At 37.7% G+C, this 24433-nt stretch overlaps 2 protein-coding genes across 3 annotated transcripts in view; one reads left to right on the forward strand and one right to left on the reverse strand.

The window, feature by feature from the left end:
- Window positions 1-16103, reverse strand: part of LOC140162974 (uncharacterized) — a 137316-nt gene extending 121213 nt beyond the window's left edge. For both annotated transcript variants that reach the window (XM_072186298.1, XM_072186297.1), the window contains exons 1-2: window positions 15786-16103; window positions 12334-12736 (exon numbers count right to left, since the gene is read on the reverse strand). In XM_072186298.1, coding sequence (XP_072042399.1) covers window positions 12334-12736; window positions 15786-15890 — 508 coding nt within the window. In that variant the 5' untranslated portion in view covers window positions 15891-16103. The remainder of the gene's footprint in view (window positions 1-12333; window positions 12737-15785) is intronic.
- A 483-nt stretch (window positions 16104-16586) lies between these two features.
- Window positions 16587-24433, forward strand: part of LOC140162975 (transmembrane 9 superfamily member 1-like) — a 31032-nt gene continuing 23185 nt past the window's right edge. Inside the window, exon 1 of the mRNA XM_072186299.1 lies at window positions 16587-16688. Coding sequence (XP_072042400.1) covers window positions 16593-16688 — 96 coding nt within the window. The 5' untranslated portion in view covers window positions 16587-16592. The remainder of the gene's footprint in view (window positions 16689-24433) is intronic.

Consider the following 24433-nt stretch of genomic DNA (forward strand, 5'->3'; position numbering starts at 1 on the left):
CAAATGTTGAAAGCAGAAGCGAAAATGGACACTTGTTTATTCACTACGCAAGGGGGTGTCTGAGGGGGATATTCCCCATCGGAGCTGAGAAGTTGGAAAATTTTGCAAATTGAAGACCTAAAAAGCATACTTTTTTTCCTTTCTTTCTCTCTTTCTTTCTTTCTTCCTTTTCTCTTTCTCTCTCTCTCTCTTTTTTTTTTTTACTTTGCTCAAAACTGGTGCGGCGATCGCCTGACCTATAGGTTGCGCCGGCCCTGCTAGATGGCAGATTTCACTTCCAAAAATGGGGGTGGGCTTATAACCGGGGAAGGGCTAGTGCATGAATTTAAAAATAAGAACAATCATCCCCCATTTGTATATGCCCAATGTACCAGTAATTTCTATCATCTACATGTATGTCAATTTCTTGAAATTATAAGTGTGGAATGTTAATTATCAACTGATATTTTTTTATTGATTTGATTTTAGAACTTGGCCAAAATTTAGTACTGGGCTTATACCTGAGTGCACACTTGTTCGGTTGTTCCCAGAATGTTTTGAAAAATAGGGGGTGGGCTTATAGCCGAAGGTGGGTTTATACCCGAGTGGTTACGGTATTAGGCCAAATAAAAAAATAAACATGTTTCACATCCCCTCCCGCTTCCTTTATTTGAGGTTTCTTCAATTTTATTTTTATTTTTTGAAATTCAGTTATAACTTTTCAAAAACATATGTTTAGGAAGTAGAGATGCTTTCTATAGCCTTGCTGTATAGCCTTGCTAAGGTTTTGTGATACTAAGAGGGGGCCTATCTGATCTCTCAGAACAAGAAATAATAAAAATTCCCTTTAAAAGGGAAGGCCAGCCTCAATGCAGAAGAGGTCTTGTAAATAGTTTGGGTCACCGTGAAAGGCATTTTTTTAGGATCACGCTTACATCCATGTTACATGACAGTACACCAAATCATCAATGGTGAGAACATGCACACTGAAACAGCAAAAAACATTAACTCCTATAACTCCTGTCAACTCTTTAATTCATTACTCCAAATTATTCTGTATTTTTGTCTTTACTGCTTTTTACCCATGCTTATTATTAAAATCAAGAAATACACTGCAGTTGTTAGTTAATTCGCTATGTAAACTCAACTTACATGCACATTTTATTTTAAAATGATTTTATATTAATTCGCAATGTATAGTTTACTATAAAGTAGATAGTGGCAAGCACATGATAAAGGACTATCATTCATTACAATCTTCACTTTTAAACTGTATTTTTCTGAATGTGTTGATTGTTAGTCCGAAACTCCAGCAAAGCTATGGACATGGCATCTTACCTACTCCATTCTGTAATAGTCTGCATTGTGTGTTTTCTCAGTCTTCAATCATTTTGTTGAATGTAATTTTATGAATCAAATAAAAAAGATAGAAAGTGGCCTCACTTTAGTTATGTGTCATTTTACAGTATTTATAATTTATAAAGTAAGACAATCATGTATTTATTTTCTATAAGTGCATGTCAAAATATGGGATATATTGTTCAATATTATAGCTAGCCCCTAAAAACTTTATTTTCCATCGGATTTTTCCCGTTGAAAAGACAAAACTATGTTAAAGATAGCAATAATATCATCAATAACATTTTGAGTCATTTTTATCCATAAAACGATACAGGATAGGATAGATAATTACTTTGACTTCCAATGTGGTCCATATAATGAAGATTTTGATTCTACAACATTATTAGATTTAGATCTGTTATCAACATATCAATTATGCACGCTCAGTAGTCCACTGATATGACCTCGCTCCAGTGATCATTCCCGCTAATTACTAATTGTTGACCATGTCATTTTTTTGATATGCTGATTGCTGAACAAGTTTATGTTTATATGTGTAGGCCTAACCTATGACAACTTTTTAAGTCATAATTAATTCAAACATAACTTTGGCAATATTCAATCGTTTTCGTTCGTTGAAACGGCAAAACATACTTTCTTTTCCTTGCAAATCGAATTAGCAGACATCAAAAACATTTCCACCACAAGAAGTAAAAATAATAATTCATACCAATAGAAGAAGGCTATAATCTTAGCTAATCTTTAGTGTACACAAATCCCACCTAAGAATTAGATACCAGCACTATGGGCTGGCGAAAAGAGGCCTCCTCCTTTTTCCAGGCATTATTGTATACACTAAAACAGCTCTAATTATGGGTACATGTGTTTACACCGATTTTGTGATAAAAAATAAAAAGCCCTTTCTTCCTCCTTTTTTTCAAAAACCCGGATGTGAAACATGTTTTTTTGTTTTACTTGGCCTTATATAATTTTATATTCGTCCCTGCATTTCAAACAATTATACATGCTACATGACAAGAAAAGACGAAGAGCAACAATCTCCTCCTCTGATCAGATAAGCCGCTAAAAGTGATGTTTAATTGCATGGATGAAAATGACTCAAGACGAAAGACTATTAAAAATAGTCTAGACAAAACATTGATTGACATTTTATAGTATTTGTACAAACCAAGTCCTATAATAGATCTGAAATATTACTATTAGTTTTGGTTCATTACAAACATAATGTCTAGGGGCTCTTAATGGTTGGTTCCCAGGGTTTTTTATTTCAAAATTTAAAATGGGAGAGGGGATGTCAGCAGAGGTGGAAAAAATGCAAAACTTTCCGGGAAAATAAAAAGTGTTGTTAAATATTTCCCGGCAGGCGCCACATGTTCCCCCCCTCAGAAGTTGAAGAATTTTCAAAAATGGACCTTAATTTGATACCATTTGGTGCCATATTTTCACACATTTGACAGAAAAAAACTGATGTTTAAGCTTATAAAAATTTGTGATTTTTAAGAACTTTTTTTTTAAATTTCTTTTGTTCCACTTGCTCAAAATTTACGAGGTCCCCGGACGAGGTCACAACTTGTTCAGAATATTAACCAATCAGCATGCTTTTTCTTAACTGTGGAGTCAATAAATTATGAGGAAAAATATAAGAGGATTTCCGATTGGCCGAACCTCTTTAAACTCATTAATATTCATAGTCTTGGTGGCTTCCAGCCCAGAAAATTTGGTTGATCGGAACATGGTCTAAAGGAGCAACAAAGCAACCACAAACTTCTAGGTTTGAAAACAAGCTGTGTCAATGAACTTTTGACATGTGTGAAATTTTACCGGAGTATTTACAAACACAACGATTGAATAATTTGGAACTCTTTTGGCTTTCTTAAAATATAAATCAATGAGTTTCAGGATTTTGGTTGGGTTTACCACTAAATCCAGTATAATAGGATGTTTTAAATCGAGACGAAATTAGGAAATAAACCAAGCTAAACTGGCCGTGCTTGCCGTCTTCTTCCAACTTCGATGTGTGGTTTGCAATCGCCATGGTCGTAATTTGCATTGGACTTGCAGTTCAAAATTCTCTTGGATAGGCCTATGTGGAGAAATGGGTACATCCCAATCCCAAAGAATAAATTCTACAATATTTCAATAAAAAGGGTTGTACCTGTGATCCAAAAAGGGGAAATTATTGGCCCAAAAATCTTGAAAATATTGGACATACTGCATGAACTTTGAGGTAAGCTTTAGCACCACGTAAACTTGTATGGCTCAAAATTCAGACGGCTTGCCACAAATTGCTAGCCCTATCATGCCACTCGCCGCCTGGGTTCTGTGTGTTTACTTGTTTAGGGGTAATAATTGCATCAATTACTTGTTTAGGGTTGGGGAAAAGACAACTACTTGTTTAGGGTAGCAAATCGTGCAACTTATACATGTTTAGGGGGGAAAATTTCAGTCTCGGAAATACTTGTTTAGGGTGCTTTTTGAGAGTCCTCGGATGCGACTGATACCCCCTCTTGACACTATAGTGGCCCCCCGGGGTGATAGTAAAACCAGAAGAACCACCAAGGCATTCGCCAGATGCCCTATTTGTCATTTGGACGCCCTATTTTCAAATTGGACGCCCTAAAATTCTGATTTTTATAATGGAGTGAATAGGAAGTGGACACCCTGATTTTGAAGAATAAGGTATTTTTGACCATTTTGGACACCCTAAAGACACCCCTCTCAGGGGCGGATTTAGAGGGGGCCGAGGGCGCACCCGGCGTGCCCCCTCTAATTTTTCGAGCGGCGACTGACTTTGTGTATCATTTGCAGAGCTGCACCTGACTTTGTATGTTGACCCGTAAGTACCAACTACATACATACAATACAATACACTGTGGACTTGAATGAAACAGAAACATTTTCTAATTGAGTTAATTGGATTTTAATCAACATGAAAGGAAGGACAAAAAAGAAATTGTTTTGTTCTTGATATGGTTAACTGGTCTTAGATCAGTAATAATCTTGATGAGGATTCATGTCAACCAACCACATGTATACAAGTCTGTTATGTACATAGTCTGTTATTCAGGATCACTGATGCACAGCACACTAGTATAACATTTTAAATTACGGTACTAAAATGCATAAATATTACACTTGCTTTGTCTTGCACATGCCTTTAATTGCTTTTTTTATGACTTTTGTCAAATTACACCCCAATAATACAATTAAAATTAGGGAGTAACTTTACTTGTATAGTCAGTGGTTCCTATCCTCAACATAATCCTATCAACATCACAATCCCTTTATAAATTATAACCCTGATCATATAATCTTAATCCTAAGACCTTCAGGATAATCCCAGAGTCCTGATCTCTTGCCAGTTATTTTAATGTTACCCAAAATCAGATTGAAAATATTATTTGAATTCTGGTGTGTTTTTTTTTGGGGGGGGGGTCAAATAATACCTGGTATAACATATGACATGATCCGAATTATCACATCAATTTGCAAAGTAACCAAGTTCGTTATTTTGGCCATAAATCTGTACCATATATCACTATTTCACTATTATCTTATCATACATTTTGATTCAAAATTTATTAATATTATGCTCATTTTCTTTTGTATTAAAAAAAAAATTCCCCCATTGTATTGGGTCAGATTATGTGAGATACCCACTCTCATTTTAATCTAATCTAACCCTAAGGCTAAGCTAAATCTCAACATCAAAGTGTCCTTCTTACCCACGTCATTCTGTTCATCTGGCATTAAAATCCATAGTTTAATCCTAATCCTAATCTCAAAGCCTTGGGATAATAACCTCAATTCAAAAATCTGATCTACAGTACAGGCTGTATCAAAATGATTGCTACCAAGCAGTTTTCTGTGATTCTGGATAAGACTGGTTAATAAAAACATATGATGCACATTATTTTTCATATACATGTAATGTTAGAGAAATTCATAGTCAATTCTGATCATTTGAAGAGGATCCAATGTTGCATTAGAAGAAGCAGATATTTGTGATGGGTAACCATGGCAACAATCACTTTGATACAGCCTGTGCAAGATTGTGGAATATTAAATCCCATTCCAGGATTTATCCTTCTTTAGATTTAATACCAAGATTTCTCTTCTTTATAATCTGTGGGATTAATTTGTCACCTTTGAATTCACAGTGAACCTTTTAAGTTTTATTCATGCTCAAGAAAAGGAGAGGGTCTTTTGGTGAAATTGATCAAATCTACCATAGACCTATGAATCTACTCAATGTCAATTTACACTCATTCTAAGGTCAAGAAGGTCACGACCTGATGATAAATGCCAGTCTCTGTCTCGCTGATGAAACATAAAAATTCTGAGGTAGGAATTATTTTAAACTTTAATCGATCAAATACAAAGTTTTCTTGTGCTGTTGTCAATTAACAGTTACACCCCCCAAACCCCTACTGACACCTCCCACACACACCCCCTAACACTTGTACATTCAAAAGTTTAAATTCAGAGGCACAGTGGGTGTACCATCCTTCCATCAGTGCATCCACTCTGCCTTGTTAACTAAAAAAACTCATTCATAACCTCATGAATATACACAATGTGTTTAATCCAATCAGAGATAGTAAGTTTTAAATACTACAAGTACGGTACACAGATGCAAATGTAGGTTGTTGAAAAAGTAGTCGTTAAGTCAAGTATAATGACTACGTCTCATATACGTACATAACTACGCTTTATGATGACCGTTTTGCGCAACGTGTGCTAGCCGTCGTATTTGGACATAGCATGATTGCACGCTACTGTGACCCTAGTGTAATTGGTCGCTAGCGGTATTTCAATTTTTAACAGGAAAAATGATGAAAGTTAAATGTGTACTTTCTGTTTTTAAATTGAACAGAAAAAAATGTGATGCAGAATGGAATTTAAAAAGTGACAAGGAATGAGGTTTAATGACTTTGTATCTGTTTTTCCGGTACCGGTAATTTGCAAAAAAATCTATTAACATTTTGCTTGGACCTCAGAATAGCAATATCCTCAAAACAACTGATGCACAGTCATAAACTCTAGTCTAAACAATCTGTTTTAATCCTTGAAGAAATATATTGACAATCCAACTACTGCCAGCTATGAGCATGTATAGGAACCTCCTCAATAAAGTTTTAAACTAATTTCCTCTATAATTGTCAGTTTTTCTGAACACATAAATTCTGAGCATAAATCCTGATCTGGTTTGACAATTTTTATCCACTCATTCCATGCTTGTAATTCCAGTCATCAACTCTCACTTGAGAACATATTTCTCGCTCCATTTCCCTCGTCTACATAAATTATTTTTAATAGCATGAAGCGAAGTCCGGCCGCCTTTGTAAGCTCCGCAGATATCGAGGGGCTGAAGCTCCGGCGTATTTTCTTGATAACGCGATTAGCGATTGAGCAGATTAAGCCGAGTTTGTTGTGTGTTTGACTGGAAATAATTCGGAGGAAATAAGATATTTATGATACAGAGTATGACCAAATGTTGACCCTGCTAACAAGATGTTAGGAGGAAACATGTACTATTAGACAATAACTAAGCCTTCCAAACTTATTTACAAGTTCTGTTCTTTGAACGATGAAAATATTTGCCAGTGCAGAAACAAAATTGTATTTTTCAAATGGAGTAAAGTTGCATTTTCATATCATTGTGGCACTCTCATTTCAAACATCAGAAATGTGTTGACTTACAAGTCTAATTGTATTTCAAATTAATTATGTTGTTCTTTTTATTAGTTTTAATGATAATTTCACCCCTGTCATTAATGATTCACTAATTTATACTAAAATTTGGTAGCCAGGTTGGCAGGAATGGGAGTGGACTTTTGTTATCAGAATTATAAGAAAACATTTAAAAAAAAAATTAAAACACAAATTAAATTAAATATTTTGTAAAGTGATTTTTTTTTAAATATCTAAAATTCAAAAGCAAGATGGATTCCATCACATTCCAAAACTATATTTTGAAGCACCACAACAGCAAAACATAATAGGCTTGATATTGATATTAAAAATCTATATATTTCTAAAGAAATCCCATTTTGAATCTCTAAAATTTATAATGGCTAAGACAAAAAAATGCATCTCAAAGTAAATTATCAGTCTTATTCCTCCGACTATCATCTATAGGCAGTTCAAAAGGTAAACAAATTTTAATCTGCTAGTAAAATCTCTCTCTAGGTAAAATGGTTTACAAAGTCTTACAGAAAACTTTCAATTAAGCTTTCATCTTCTAATGTATCTACATCTTTCCAAACAAATATCTTGCCACTGCTCCAACCCATTAACTTTTGTCAAAGACAATCAATAGTATTGTTTTCTTTTTCTATTTTAACTTGATGTTATTTAACAGCAAAGCTTTTGATCCAATTCCCCCGTCTAATGCCCCATCTACGGCTTAAGCCGGGAAACATGCTGACGCATACGAGGTGTAGTATAGCAAGTCAAAGCGCTGGGATTCTCATGTCGCTGAGAGCTCTAAGAGTTGGCGTCAGCGAGAGGGTCGGATGGCGAGGATAATCCCACTGGCAACCCCTAATTTCCTGAACTTGGTTCCGCTGTCTCCGAGCTTGGCGCTAGAGCTCCATTAACAGATTAACCCACCACCCTTTGGGAGATTAAAGCCACCATTAGGAAGATTAAAATGCAAATCCCTCTAGCCCAGGCCTGCTTCTTTTTACCCCGTCACTACAGAGAATCAGACTCTGTGTCCATTATTGATCTAGCGCACGGGGCTTAATCCATTGCAAGATCTGATCAAAGACCCTTTGGGAGTTTTTACTCACAGAGTTAACTTTACTGGCCTTACATACTTACGTCAGAATATCCCAGTGCATGCTCCGCTATTGGATATATTTTAGTGTTTACTAATGATGAAGTAGCACACAAGGATGGGAAATGGGAAAAAAAGGCAAAGAGATTTTTTTCTCTTTTTTTTCTGTTTTGTACTAGAGGTAGTGGATTTGTAAAGTATCTCGTGGGTGTGATTGAGGATGAAGAGAGAGATTATTGCATAATCATGTACCAGAATGCTCAGACTGAAGTCAAACCGAGTTGTTTACAAAAATACAATTTGCCCTGGATTGTGATGGGAAGCTGGTACCGATTTGAACCATTATAGATACGCACGCAGCGACCCAGCTCACAGCAGATTTCGCTATCAAAAGCGAGGCTTCCCAAAAGCATGTCACTCCATGCCAGTCAAGCCAACCATCAACATGGGGCCAATATTTTAATCATATCAGTCGTTTGAGCTCAGAATCCCTCAATCCCGGCTATCAAGGGGATGGTTTGGAAGATTTCAAGACTTGATTCTATCCTCGTTAATGATTTCCTACATACGCATCAACAATCCGCCATCCGCAGGGAGCTCGGGCTGCTGGGATTTAAAACACAGCGCCATCTCCTGTTCCAAATACATACCTTGCTCTAAAAACTATAAAAAAATAACAACCACCGTGCAATTACTATGTGATGTAACCATCTTTTTATATCGTTTCTTTTCTCTTTCAATGATTCAGTAACCATCGGAGCAAAAACTAGGCCACGTTAGCTTATGGTCTAAGTGCCGAAGTGAGTGAACACTACTCTGCAGGAATAGATAAATGGAAGATAGCTAGCTCGCCAGAGATGTATTAAATAGATCTCGGGGTGGCCCACTATGCCCTACATTCTCTGCAAAAAGGCTTGCCATTTCGGCTTTGTATTGAGCCGACCGCGATACAGGCAGCGGATTTGACGATAAATTGAGCTTTCTCGGGAGGAAAATTGCAGGATTGCGATGGTAACAGATTTAATGCACAGTCAATATGTAATGGGGACCTATTGTTATTCTTCTTTTCTTTCTTTACTCTCTCAACATTTCAGGTTTATTGCTTTATGTATAGCATTCCGTTGGGTAATGTATACAAAAGCACAGCTTTTTAAAAAACAGACCTGGTTTTTTGTGCCACTGTGAATGCAGTGTGGTTATGTGGAGCCTAGTTAAATTGTTAGCTTGTTTATTGATTAACTGTACAATTTAATTGGCGACAAGTTAAATTGTGTCTCACTTGACTCGTTGATATGCCTTAAAGTGGCTGGCAAACAGAAAATCACGAAATAGTAAGAGAACAAAACAGAGCAAAGATAAATAAAAACAGCAGATTTAAAGCTCCTTGATGAGCCGATGGAATTTTCTTCATCAAAACTGTGATTTTTGTACCAAAAGAAAACTCTATTTTTTTCATTACCCCAGTAAAATTAACACACAAGATATTTTTCATTTTTGAAAATGGTGTGAACAAAAATGTGGTGAATTGTGGTAACCAAATATAGCAAAAAACAGTTCAACATGAAAAATCGGGCCACATCTCTTAATGTATAATTAAAGAGTTGTATTCTGTAAATTTGGATGGTAAAAATGAAAAGTGAAAAAGAGCTTTAAAATTTAAATATGGTACCGGTACTTAATTTTCATGGGCATTTGGGGGCATTTTTTTGGACATTCTGAATTTGAATCTGAATCTTTACTTTTTGAAATCCTTTAGCTGAACTTGTTCATTATTGGATGTTGATATCATCATTACTGTGATAAATCAAGGGGTCCAATGTCCATGGGGTCACTCCAAAAAGTGAATGTATCACATGTATCATGTGTTTTCTTGTAAAGTTCACCTCATCCTGTTTCCTGACGAGATACTGATCAAGGTCAAATACTACTCGCATCGCATCCATATTCAGATCTAGTTACATACAGATTAACACAGTCTGATAACAGTGAATTTTGATTCCACTTGCATATTGTGTTCATAAATAAATTTGGTATTGTAAATTACACTTTTAGGTCACAATGTAACGTATGTAGTGTATGCCTACCTGGCTCAGTAAAAATCTTTGACAATTTGCCTCATTGAAGTACCGCAAGTTTCCCATAGGAAAAAGCAAATGCGAATCTTTAAATAGTCTGCAAAGTCTACAAGAGCAGGCTCTCATTCAAATTTGGAATTTGAGATTAAGTGAGTTATAAATACGTTATTATTTCATTTTTGAAGCCTTAACCTAGAAGTACCTTCGATGTAACATATTCCAGCCCTCGAATTAAGGATCTGAAGGGACACTGCAACTTTTTTAGGGCAAGTTGAAAATTGCCTTGGATTTTCACTGAAAAGGCAAGGCAGCACGGCAGTTTGTAATATTTCAAGAGGGCATCATGGCAACTGTTAAAAAAAAAGGGCACCAAGGCAATTTCTCAAAAGTGAAGAAAACACACACAAACATAAATGATTTTATTAATGAATGGGCAGGGCTGGGGCACCAACGGCAACTTCATTAGAGGGCACGGCAAGTGACTGCCTTGGGTAAAGGACATATTTTTAGGCCATTACGGCAGTGGGGATGGGCACCCACGGCAAATTGCCATGGGTGCCGTGGGTTGATTCGAGGGCTGCTATATTCCCATTTCCCATTCTATTTCCAGGTAATGTTTAACTTTAAAACGAATCTTTGATGACGTAAACCTGATACGTAAATAGAATATATCTGGTGGAAATATGTGACATGTCATGTCAAAAGGAGACACTTTTGGGCAGGTTATCAATTTTGAGGTTTTTACATCCCTGCTTAAATATAGAGATATTTTGCTCTACAATGAGGTTTTCCCCGAAGAAATTGGACATTCCTAATCGAAGATATTGAGTTTGTAAGTTATGGTATTATAAAATTGGAAATTGAGATATCGGCCTTTAAAAATATTATTGCAATGTTGAGAGTAGAAATTAATACCTTGAAAAATGTCTCAAAAAATACAAGATGCCAGTTATATTCCGGTCTGAAACTATCCGACAATATTTTTAACATTAATAACATCAAACCCAAATTGTGAAAAAATCACCCCGGGCAGACTTTTGGCTACCGGTATTTCTCCATATTTACTATCCTGCCCAAAAGTGTCTCCTTTTGACATGACATGTCACATATATTATGGATTTTACAATTTACATCATCAAACATTTGTAAAAACTAATATTATTTTACTGGAAATATAAATAATGGGAATAGATTAAATTTAACGAAGACATTTTACACGTTACATCAAATATTCTACATCCACTAAAAAGTCTGTAGCGGCCCTAACAATAGGAGTTACAAAATCTGCTGCAATACATGTACATGAAAGATCTAACCAGGGGTAGCACAGGGACTGTCTTTTGGAACTTGCAGGAGAGCATTAAATAGCTCTTCTGGAGCCTTCAAGGAGACCTGTTTAGATCATTTATAATAGAATGTAGGGAGAGAATTGTCAACTAAGGAGAGCTAAAAATCACTCTCCTAAATCAGATCTAAGGAGAGCAGTAGAGAATGATTGCTCTTGCTCTCCTTAAAAGGCAGCCCCTGGTAGCATTAGGCCCGAAAGTCAGGGGTTGTTTTCCCGTGTTTTTCACTCCAGAGCTTGCAGAAAATCCAAATTTGGATTTATACATGGGGTGAAAATTAAATCTCGGGGGTGAAAAATATTTTGCAGTGTAGTCAGGGGTAGGAGTAAGGTCCAAAAGTAGAGGGCCAGAGTTCACCCCGAGCTTGCACATTCCCGATATAACATGGGAGGGTGACAAATTAATATTTGTTAAATTTAGGGGGTCATTCACCCCCGATCGGGGGTTAACGCTATCCCTGAAACTAACCCTAACACCGGACACTGCTTTTTACTATTGGAAGTTAGAGAAGGAACGAAAAAAGAGAGAACATAAACAAAGAAATCACTTGGTACCCCTCAACCCCTGGGATTTGAACCTTTGACCCCTCGCATGCCAAGCACACGATCAAAATCATGAATTTAAGAAAAAGTGAAGTGAATGTACACTGCTAGTTAAAAATTAGCAAACGGTTTCTTCGATCTTGGAAATTACTGAAGACCTGTTCTGATTGAACCAACAAAAAACACCACTGATATCACAATGGCAAACACACAAAAACATTCAGATTTCAACAAAAAATTCTTACTATTTTTGGTATCCAGCTGACTTGAAGTTGAAGGGCCTGGTTTTGCAACTTTGGACAGCCCTGGTTCGCCCGCCTCTCCTGCCACCCCTAGTCCTAAACGGGCTGCCTCCAAAACCTCCCTACACGGCTGTGGACTAGATTGCTTTCTCTTCCTTGATGATGTCAATGCCGCAATGTCCAGGGTGCCTCTGGCCACCAGAGCTGCAGCCAGCTGCGACTTCACATTTGATGTGTGGCAGAGTTCTTCCGACAGATCCGGATCCATCGGAATGGGATTATCATAATGGTGATGATGAGCTTCAGGTGGACTTGTAGAAGGCATGCCACTGTCACCGTGTGGGCCTGCTTTCATTGGTGCTGGGGCATCCTCTGTGTTTTCAGATTCATCAACTTCACTTTCAACCTGTGCATGGAAATTATTAAAATTTGTAAAGTAAATTTTAAAAGTACTGAAATGTGATGACAAAGGAGTTCGAATGAACATTTTAATTTATGTGCCCCGAGTTCAGCAAGATAGGTGAAAGATGATACTTCATGAATTTTTTTAATTTTCAATTTATGCAAATGTTAATGAGCTAACAAATTTAAGCATATTTTGCGATGAAAACCTAATGGAATATAAAGGCTGTGAATTGCCACCTCCATGAAGTCAACATTCACTATACACCTCAAAAATTGCACTTGCAATCCCAGATTTGATTATGAATATAAATGCAAATGACTTTTGAAATGAGCTATGTTGAATGCCCGGGGTTGAATGTGATGAAAATGGGGGGGGGGGATAATGTTAACCCCCGATCGCCGGCGATCGGGAGTGAATGACCCCCTAAATTTAAAAAATATTAATTTTTCACCCTCCATATATTGGGAATGTGCAAGCTCGGGGGTGAACTCTGACCCCCTACTTTTGGACCTTACTACTACCCCTGACTACACTGCAAAATATTTTCACCCCCCAAGATTTAATTTTCACCCTATACATGTGATGTAGATGTATTTGGATTTTCTGCAAGCTCGGGAGTGAAAAACACGGGAAAACAACCCCCGACTTTCGGGCCTTAATGCTACCCCTGGTTCTGACTAAGCCAGGGATTTTTGGGCGGGCTCGCGGGTACCCGCCCAAGATTACATTACAAAAAAGTTAGGTTATTTTTTTTTCGGTTTTGCAGTGTCCACACTCCCAGGACCTAGAGATCTGGTAGGAGAAATGCTAGGATCATTCATGGTTGACCTAAATTTTTTTTATCAAAATGCATTCAAATTCAATGCATTTTGATATTATATGATTAATATGAGTATGCCATGAATACAAATTATTATTTTTCATATTAAAAACACAATTTTTTTCTCTTTTTTTTTTAGGTCAACCGTCAACCATGAATGATCCTAGCATTTAGGTCTAGGTCACTCCAGGGACACACACTACAAAACCGAAAAAAATTTTAAAAAACCTTTTTATTTTTTTTGCATTTTTGTTGTTGCAATTTTGGGTACCGTACCCGGTTACCCGCCCGAAAAATGCGCCAAGTACCCAGGCACAAAATTACCCCAAAATCACACCCCTAGTTCTGACTGGTGCATTCCACCCCCCAGTCAAAACCAAAAGTTACAACCATTTCCAGTTTTTGCAGCAACCCCCCCCCCCCCCTCCCCGAAATTCACTATGACTATGCCCTAGACCCACACTGCCCACCCCTTCCGAAAAAAATTCTGGCACTGCCACTAGACCTGTGGGCACATACATATGTAGGGTATGGTAGCAATGTAGCAATATCCATTACTTTAAATACTAGGCTTAAAAGAAATGGTTGGGATTCGTGTTTACCCAACCCAATGGGGGTTTTATGCGGGGGGACCGGGGGAGGGGCAAGAGTTCTGACTGGGGGAATTTCCACCCCTGTGGGGAGGTCCCGTACAATTTTGTAGCAAATACCAGAAGACCAACCCAACTGCCTTGCCCTTGAGTGCCTTCACAATCAAAATCTGTAAGGGGTGGTGCAATAATTATGTACTCGGGGGTGAATTCTCAAAATGGTCTGCCAAAAATCGCCCCCCCCTTTGGCCGTGCCAAAAACCTTTGCCCCCCCCTTCGACATGCCAAAAACCTTTGCCCCCCCTTTGACGTGCCAAAAATCTTTGCCCCCCTTACACATGCAAGATTTTGGGAACCCTAATTTAAAACCTTAAATTGTCTTAACATATACCGGTAATGCGCGCGCAGCGAGCAGGAAATTGTGCATATTTGAACGTGTTCGTAACGTTTTCCTACGCCTTTTTAGGGCGTAATATAGAAACGGTGCCCAAAATATCTGTGCCAAAATTGCTTGCCCCCCCCCTTTCGACCTGCCAAAAATCGCTTGATCCCCCTATTGACCTGCCAAAAAATGCTTGCCCCCTTTTGGCCTGCCAAAAAATCTTTGCCCCCTATAATTCACCCCGGGGTACACATAATTATTGCACCACCCCTAAGGTACAGGTACTGAGGTACCGTACCGGTAAACTGATTTGTGAGTCCGAGCATATTGACTGATGACGCCAATGGCCCAAATAATCCTGGAAGATTTATGAACAATGTTGAAAATATCTAGATGTGTGCACACTGCGCCATTATTTAAAAAAAATATGAGGGCCATAGAAAAAAAAAGCAAATAAATTTTTTTTAAATCAATAACTTCAATTTACCAAAATAAATTAAAATATTTACATAAATTTATATAAAATAATAATTAATTTAAAATTCAAACAATAAATAGTTCATAGTTTAAAAAGTTTTGGGATATTTTTAGTTCCAAAGCTGCCAACTCAACCATATCCAGATCCAGAAAGAGAAAACACATTCAATTCATTGGAGTAAAATATTTGACCAAAAATACCAAAAAGGCATATTTTAAAAGTAGATTTTACATTTTGTAAATTGGGTATATTTACAGTGTAATAAAAAAATAATAATTTGAAATGCAATTTGTTTGTTTACAAAAAATGAGACAATAAACTTCAATTTATTTTTAAAACTAATGCCAACATGTTCAATAATTTGAATAATTCAACTTAAAAGTTGTTTCCACTTAACCAATCAATTATCATGAATTAAAATACAAACAAATAATTACATGTACATGCACATTATATTCACCAGGTTAAAACAAGATGAGCAAACACTATACTATTATTAGTATTACCGCAACCACCCGTGGCGAGCAGTAACTGTTACCCACAGCTGCGCCAGTCTACACGCCCGAACGAGCCCCTTGTTTTTCCCACTACACACTGCACTGAATATATGTCACGCGGAATCACTCCAAACTTATTCTCACGATTCTCATAAATTCTCATTTCTAAATCAGTTCCAAACTCATCTACTGTTTAGAGAATTTTATATTCCACACTGAAATGAGGCAATATTGGAAATCATGTTCAATAACATTAAAAGAATAAAATAATTGTAAACTTACTTGCGTTCTGTTGTACTGTGACTGTGTTAACTGTGTGTTTGTGTTATTAGCGGCGACCCATGCCTCGGCGAGATCTTGAACCTGTGCTTGCTGAATATGATCCATAGCGATTGTGTATATTCACAAAGCCGATTACGCCCAAAACCCGGGCGAATTTCTCCCGTAAAACGATCACGGAATATCTTACTGTTACGGTACCCTAAAAAAGAAAGTCTTCTTTGATGCCATGCACCTAATGCTTCATTTGAAGCTTGTTAATAAGTGGTTCAAATTTAAAGAAGATTTACTCGGCATTGAATCAGCCATCCACTGCTCTTATCCCACAGATTACGGATTAACTTATAAATGGGTGTGAGTAGTCATGCGCCAACGAAGTAGTGCTGACAAAAACATCTCATATGAACAGGGCAGCAGCTCTAATGAGGTTTTTATTGCTAAACTCAAAGTGAGCATGTTTAAATCCAAATTCTACATTCAAATGGAAAAGTTTTCACATATATCACATGTTTTCACATAAACATTTCACATTAGCGGATGATTATTCATGCAACCTTTTCACTCGTAGTGGGATTAGGACTAAAATCCCTGAACAGAGATTGTGTAAAAAATAGCCAATCAAAGTCATCAGATTTTATATATATGATGGAAAATATTACCCTCTAACATATCTTTATCACGTTAATAGATGTTGACGGCTGCAAATAAGAAAAGATATGCAAAACATACACTTTATTAAATGTAAATTATTAAATGTACGAGGTTGGATTTTCTCGCTGAATCTCGCGAATTTTTATTATTTACAAAAAGATGGCGACCGTCGCGTTGGCAATCTTCGTTGCACTGTTTTCACTTTTACCTCCCAGTTTATCAGCTAAAGGACATCATTACAAACCTGGTGACAATGTAAATATATAACATAGTGTATATGGCTTCATCTGATACATTTGTATTGATGATACAAGGCTAGAAGATAATGAAACCGAGCCCTATTTTTACGTTACCGATTGTCGAAGGTGCCGAATTCGGAAGCTATGTGGAGCTCTGAAATGTTACAGAAATAAGTTCCTCAGGGCTTTCAACTCTTCAGAATTGCATGGAATGGGATTTTGTCGAACAGGGGCGTACCGGGATGGAAATATTGTTTGCCGACTATAATTTATTGTGAATCGTTGCATGTTGATTGACAGTACATTCAATAATTTATTCATGAAGTTGAAGTGATGGGTGGGTGGGGGAAGGGCAGGGACAGGTTGTGGGAGGCTCGGCGATCCTGACTTTTAGACCACCTGAGCTATAGTCTCGGTCCCAGCCGGTTTGTGTTCCTCCGTCACTAAACAAACCGTCTGGCGACAACCCCGAAATGAAGATCACTGACTGATTGGTTAATGAATAGGTATGACAGGGAAACCTCAGTTAACACATTTGCTAGTCAGTAGAGTAGGTAACCTAGTCCTAGGCAAACCTTAGTTAACACATTTACTAGTCAGCGAATTCGCCGAGCCCGGGCCCCAACACAATGCATATTTACATAGAAATTTGATTTTTTTTCGAGAATAGGTGGGTGAAGGAAACCTACATAAATATGTTTTCTATACTTCACTTGACCCAAATATATGATTTTTTATGGTGATAATCAAGTCGCACATGGAATTTTAGAGGGATTTTGATGGCAGTTCCATTAAAAAAGCTGCTATCGCCATGAGACTAAGATCTAGAAACACCCCGAAATGCCGTTTTGGGGAATTTTGCTAGCTGAATCTTTTTGATGAAAGTCAATCGTTGACAAGATGTAACTTTGCTACGGAAAGTGCTATGAAAAAAAGGTTTTCAGTTTTGGCTTAGTTTATACACATGTCACTTGTATGACCCACCCTAGGACCCCCGGGGGATGTGCGTCATGGTTGGGTCATTTACCAACCAATTAGTGACGCAGGGTACGGTCATTTACTCAATATGTGCGTCACAACATACCCCGAGGTCACTTTACCTAGGTGCATCAATGGTTAGGTGCATCAGTGTCAGTCAAAATACCTAAATGGTGAGTCAAATTTTGCGTCATGAGGACAGTCATAATCCTTAACATGTGCGTCACAATTTTGACGAGGGGCTCAGTCATTGTCGGCAAATGTCCGTCATTGTTTAGACGCACATGTGGGTCATGGTATAGTTAAATCTGACGCACCTTTGTAAAGTGACTCACCACCCCCGGGGGTCATGGGGTGGGTCATACAAGTGACACGTGTATTACTCAAGGGCTTTAATTTGATATATAAAACGATGCAATTTGATGGCAAATTTGAATTCACCTAGGATACCTATAGTCAGTCAAAATGTAGGTATCCTAGGTGAATTCAAATTTGCCATCAAACTGCATCATTTTATATATCAAATTAAAGCCCTTGAGTAAACAAAGCCAAAACTGAAAACCTTTTTCATAGCACTTTCGTAGCAAAGTTACATCTTGTCAAAGCCTGACTTTCATCAAAAGATTCATCTAGCAAAATTTCAAAACGGCATTTCGGGGTGTTTCTAGATCTTAGTTCATATAGCAGCTTTTTTTAATGGAACTGCTATCAAAATCCTCTGAAATTCCAAGGGTGACTTATCACCATAAAAATTATATATTTGGGTCAAGTGAAGTATAGAAAACATATTTATGTAGGTTTCTTTCTTCGGGCACAAGTTTTAAATTTCTATGTAAAAATGCATTGACATTGTCGGCGAATTTGGCTGACCAGCAAATGTGTTAACTAAGGTTTGCCTGGGTTACCTACAAAATGGCCTAAACCGGCAATACAAATTTACATTGAAATTTAAAAGAAGCTTTTTAAGAAGGAAACCTTCCTAAACAGTGTCCGAAATAAGGAAAATATGGAGGTTGTCCCGAGGAAAACTAAAGCATGAATTCTGCTTGTCCTCAAAATATTTTGGTTGTCCCTGTCATGTTTTTGAGTACAAAGAATCCAAATAAAGGTTGTCCAGGGGATAAGTACATAGCTCAATATGGTTGTCCCCAGTGATTTTTGGACAAGAGGACAAGAGGATAAGCACTTATTTCGAACACTGTTCCTAAATATGTTGTCTATACTTCACTTGACCCAAATATATGATTTTTTTTGGTGATGAGAGACTCGCACATGGAATTTCAGAGAGATTTTGATAGCAGTTCCATTAAAAAAGGTGCTATCGTCATGAGACTAAGATCTAGAAACACCCCGTAATGCTGTTTTGGGGAATTTTGCCAGCAGAATCTTTTTTAATGAAAGTCAATCTTTGACAAGATGTAACTTTGCTACGGAAAGTGCTATGACAAAAAGGTTTTCAGTGTTGGCTTTCTTTACTCAAGGGCTTTAATTTGATATATTGTCACAAACCCCTCACGGAAATATCCTGCGCCTCCTCGAGCCACTTCCGGTCCTGCCGGGACTCGAACCCACGACCCTGGGTTTAAGAGGCGAAGGCTAGCGTATAGACCAAAAGAGGACTTCCCTTCAGGTCTATAACACTAACGCACTTATACCTCCGTGACATGCTCCCCCTCCTCGTAAAGAAAGCGCGCGTCCCCACGCCTTACTTCCTCTGTTTAAACTGGTCGTCCTTGATACAAGGCATACTCGGCCAGCCATTTTATGAACGCCTAACCCTTTCCGATGGGTGATCCCCCTGGTGTTAAGAAACACCAGGGACCACCGCTGCCACCATTTATGTCACAAACCCCTCACGGAAATATCCTGCGCCTCCTCGAGCCACTTCCGGTCCTGCCGGGACTCGAACCCACGACCCTGGGTTTAAGAGGCGAGCGCGCTAGCGTATAGACCAAAAGAGGACTTCCCCTTCAGGTCTATAACACTAACGCACTTATACCTCCGTGACAATATAAAATGATGCAGTTTGATGGCAAATTTGAATTCACCTGGCATAATGAATTTCCAAATAAAACTGTTTTCAATTGGCTATAGGATGTGACGTGACACTAAATAGACCCTCCACTATTTGTAGATACCGCTAACGCAAAATATACGCTAGCTTTAGCAGCCACTGACTAGGGCGCCGATCGCCTGATATCGCTTTCATGTACGCTGACTTGCAGCACGTACTCACATACATTGTGCGATGGATGCGCTGAAGCCCAGCGTTGATTGACAGCAAAATTTAACGCCAGTATTTATGGCGTTGATGTTCAGCCAATCAGAAAAGACGTACTATGAGGTTGTCGCCAGACGGTTTGTAAGTGACGAAGGAGCACAAATCAGCTGGGACCAAAACTAGAGCTATAAGGTTGAAACTTGGATTAAACTTTCTCAACAAGGTTAAGGGGGTACTACCCCCTGGCCAATTTTGTGCCTATTTTTGCATTATTCTCCAAAATTATAGCGCATTGGTGACAATTAAGATATGCATTTTGTAGGGCGAGGACTGCAACTAAGAACTATTGCTCTGAAAATTCAGTAACTCAAGGCAAGTAGGTATTGATTTATTGATCAAATACTGGTTTTGCCTCATTTTTGACTGCAACTCCACAACTGCTGTCTGTGCCGAAATAAAGTTTCCAGCACTTGCAGTAGTTGTAGTCCTTGCCCCTAAGGCCCTATAATCTTACTTGTCACCAATGCGCTATAATTTTTGAGAAAAATGCAAAAATAGGCACAAAATTGGACAGGGGTGTAGTACCCCCCTTAAACATGTTTTCAACTGTACAAACAATCAAACATACCTTTTCAAAACTGCTTTTCATACTCTGCTGTCAGTGTGCTGGTCAGGCCTCGAAATAAGAAGAAAAATCTAAGGGTCCTCTGGACCCCTGCCTGTGAAATGTCGAGAGTCCTCGCCAATTTTCAAGGGTCCGACGCCGGACCCATGCCTTTGAAATTTCAAGAGTGAGAATTAGCTACGGCGCGCCGCGGCGGTAACGATATGTAGAGTGTAGAAAATTGAAAACTCGGGTTGAAAACTTGATGGGAAACTAAAATGAAAGTGTACTCAGGAGCTGGACCTATTATGTGAACCAGATTTTCCAGTGGAACAACACAACTAGGATTTTCTGCTCTTTTTTGGTTCAATTTTTACGGGTCACGCGGACCCGCATCAGAGGAAATTTTTGGGTCCGCGCCTACTTTGTGGTCTTTGACGCTTGACGCGCGCTTTATTTCGGCGCTGGTGCTGGTTGAAATTCTGAAAATTGTAAAAGCGTGGGGATTTAAACTTTTTGTTTAAAAAGCGTGGCATTAAAATAAGAAGTGTGGGGCTTGTTCCACACTGAGCAAGGCCCAATATCGCTCACTCAAAATGTGACATCTACACCAATTACAGTCCCCGAAATGGTCTACTTTTTAGTCGACCTCAATTCCAAAACATTTAGTGATAGTTAAAAATGCGATCCCCAACCCTTTGGCTACCTTTGGACAAGCGGTACGTTATTTATGATAAGAAAGGAAGGAGGTACCGCTAGAATGTACCTCATTTCTTAGAATATTTAATAACCACTTGTATTGAATCACTGAAATTTCAGTGAAGTAATTGAATTCCTTGCCCTATAATATACATCACTTTTGTTACCAGTGTGTAGTTATTTTTTTTTTTTTTTTCAAAATTAGTCACAAAATTGATCAGGGGATAGAGTACCACCTTAAGTATCAGTAATTGTTTTAGTTGTACAAATTCAACAGACAAAGCTGTCAATACATCATACCCTCACTAGATTTGAAAAAGTAACCAGTAGTTATGACATGCTGACATGTGAATTTTCACACTCCGGCATACGCCTGCTCCACATCCGCCTGCTCCTCCACCCCTGGCATTTTTCATTTCAACTGATGTGATTTTTTTAACAGAATAATGTATAATTATATGCTTCAGTAGCTTCAAAAGAGTATAAAATTAGGCTTAAAATGAGGTATCAACCACTGCTGTTGGATATGGGGTTATGGAAAGCCAATCAAATTTGTATTGCAATTTTTAGAAAAGTGTAATCCCTCCTCCCTTTTTGCATACGGCCCATTTCACGGTTAGGCGCCACTTTTTGATTTTCAACATATCTGACCTGGTGTGTAAAAAATAATGGTGTTACAGAATTGACTGTTGGTGATTTTTCATTGTCTCTGTATGGCCTACCTCCACTAGCTTAATCGGCCTTTCTGCTTTTTATCTTTCAGGGCTATTAGGGGTAAGAAGTGGTCAAAAACCACATTTTACTAGCAACCTGGAAACAGACATTTATTTTCCAATGCTGCCACTTTTAACTATGTTGAGCCTACCAGCTGCTTTTGTTGTTTTTATGTAGTGAACAAGTTGCACTATACAGCCATACATGAACAAAGTAGTAGTTGTCAGTTAAACTAGCATGAGAACCATTTAAATTTCTGAATTCGGATGTGACATTTTCCGCTCACATCTATGTACCTTATTCAATGTGGAATAGATCAACTAATAATTTACATGAATGGCAAACTAGTGTGTTTTAGTAAAGTTCAGAGTCTTGTTACTATTTGTTGAACAAATTACACTTGTTGCTCTTAATATGTAGATACAGCGATATTTTGAATTTTTGCCAACAAATTCCGTTCACAATTTTGTCACATCCGATTAATTTTCCAAATAGTATAATTTATTAACAAATAAGTGGCAGAATTTTTTCTACTTGATTTTTAAAAATCTCCTGCTACAAGCTATCTAATGACACCATTTAATGAAAACTCCTTCATCAACTTAGCTTACAGATGTCATTTCAAAGTTTCCGTTCACATGTGTCACATCCATGGTACCTGTCACATCCAAAATAGTTTCTTCAAAGAACTAAGACAGGAATGGGACTAGGATGCCAGTTTGAAGTTATTTCATTACAGGTTTGTGGGGGATCAAAAGGCACAACAAATCTTTAATTCAGTATGCCTTCTTTAATTGTGACAGGGGACTCAAAAGCTTCAATTTCCGTTCACATGTCACATCCTCAAAATTAGTAGTTTTTAGGTCAAAATACTTAAACAACATGATATTTGACTTTCTAAAATAGGTTTATTATTTCATACATGTCACATATGATTATTTCATGGCTTTGTTGATTGTCTTTAGAGGACAGTTTTGTATACAATTTACAGAAGCGGATGTGACATTTTCAATTGTGAACGGAATATTTCAGTATTATAAACATTTTGCTTGTCAAAAATATAAAGGGTCAGGAAAAACATTTTAGCATTGCTCAATTCAATAGAATCTCACAAAATATATGTAATTAAAGAAATGGAGCTCAGACAAACTGGCATTATAATAAAGGAGAGAAAAAATCAGAACCGTTCGGATTCGAACCAGCGTGCACTAACGATTACATGTCGTTGGCTCACCACCACACGCCATAACAGCTCATGGCGGATCAGCCGTAATTGAACATGTAATGATTTTATTCTCTCGTAAATGTCGCACGGCCAATGTAAATTAATTTTAATTAGAGAGGGCGGCCTATCTGCTGTGTCATAGCATGACATCAGTCAATATGAGACATTGACTGATGTCATGCTATGACACAGAGGATAGGCCGCCTGAGAAAAATATAATAATTAATTTACATGGGCTCAGACAAACTGGCATTATTAAGGAGAGAAAAAATCATTACATGTTCAATTGCCGGGCTGATCCGCCTATGAGCTGTTATGGCGTGGTGGTGAGCCAACGCGCCATGTAATGGTTAGATGCACGCTGGTTCGAATTGAACATGTTCTGATTTTATTCTCTTATTATAATGCCAGTTTGTCTGAGCTCCATTTCTTTAATTATTATATATTTTCTCAGGCATGTATCCTCTGGATCCATGACATTAATATTTAATGTCTAAATATTGACTGATGTCATGCTATGACACAGCAGATAGGCATGCCTGAGAAAAATATAAAATTAATTTACATTGGCTCAGACAAACTGGCATTATAATAAGAGAATAAAATCAGAACATGTTCAATTCGAACCAGCGATCCGCCTGAGCTGTTATGGCATGTGGTTGAGCCAACTGCGCCATATGTAATGGCGGTGCACGCTGGTTCGAATGAACGGTTCTGATTTTTTCTCTCTTATTATAATGCCAGTTTGTCTGAGCTCCATTTTTTTAATTATTATAGGCGGCCTTCTCAGGCATGTATCTCTGACATCTCAATATTAATATTTAATGTCTCATATTGACTGATGTCATGCTATGAGAGCAGATACATGCCTCTAATTAAAATTAATTTACATTGGACAAACTGGCATTATAATAGGAGAATAAAATCATTACATGTTCAATTCGAACCAGCGATCCGCCATGAGCTGTTATGGCGTTGGTGGTGAGCCAACGACATGTAACGCTCATGCACGCGGTTCGAATTGAACGGTTCTGATTTTTTCTCTCCTTTATTATAATGCCAGTTTGTCTGAGCTCCATTTCTGTAATTATTATATATTTTCTCGGCATGTTTCCGCTGATCCTCGCATTTAATATTTAATGTCTCATATTGACTGATGTCATGCTATGACACAGCAGATAGGCCGCCCTCTCTAATTAAAATATATGTGTTAGAAGTGCTTAAAGCTTATATTTTTGACAAGCAAACTGTTTGTAATAATGAAATATTCTGTTCACAATTGAAAATGTCACATCTGCTTCTATAAATTGTAAACAATGT

Source organism: Amphiura filiformis, chromosome 10 (assembly GCF_039555335.1).
Source record: "Amphiura filiformis chromosome 10, Afil_fr2py, whole genome shotgun sequence".
Taxonomy (NCBI): Eukaryota; Metazoa; Echinodermata; class Ophiuroidea; order Amphilepidida; family Amphiuridae; genus Amphiura; species Amphiura filiformis.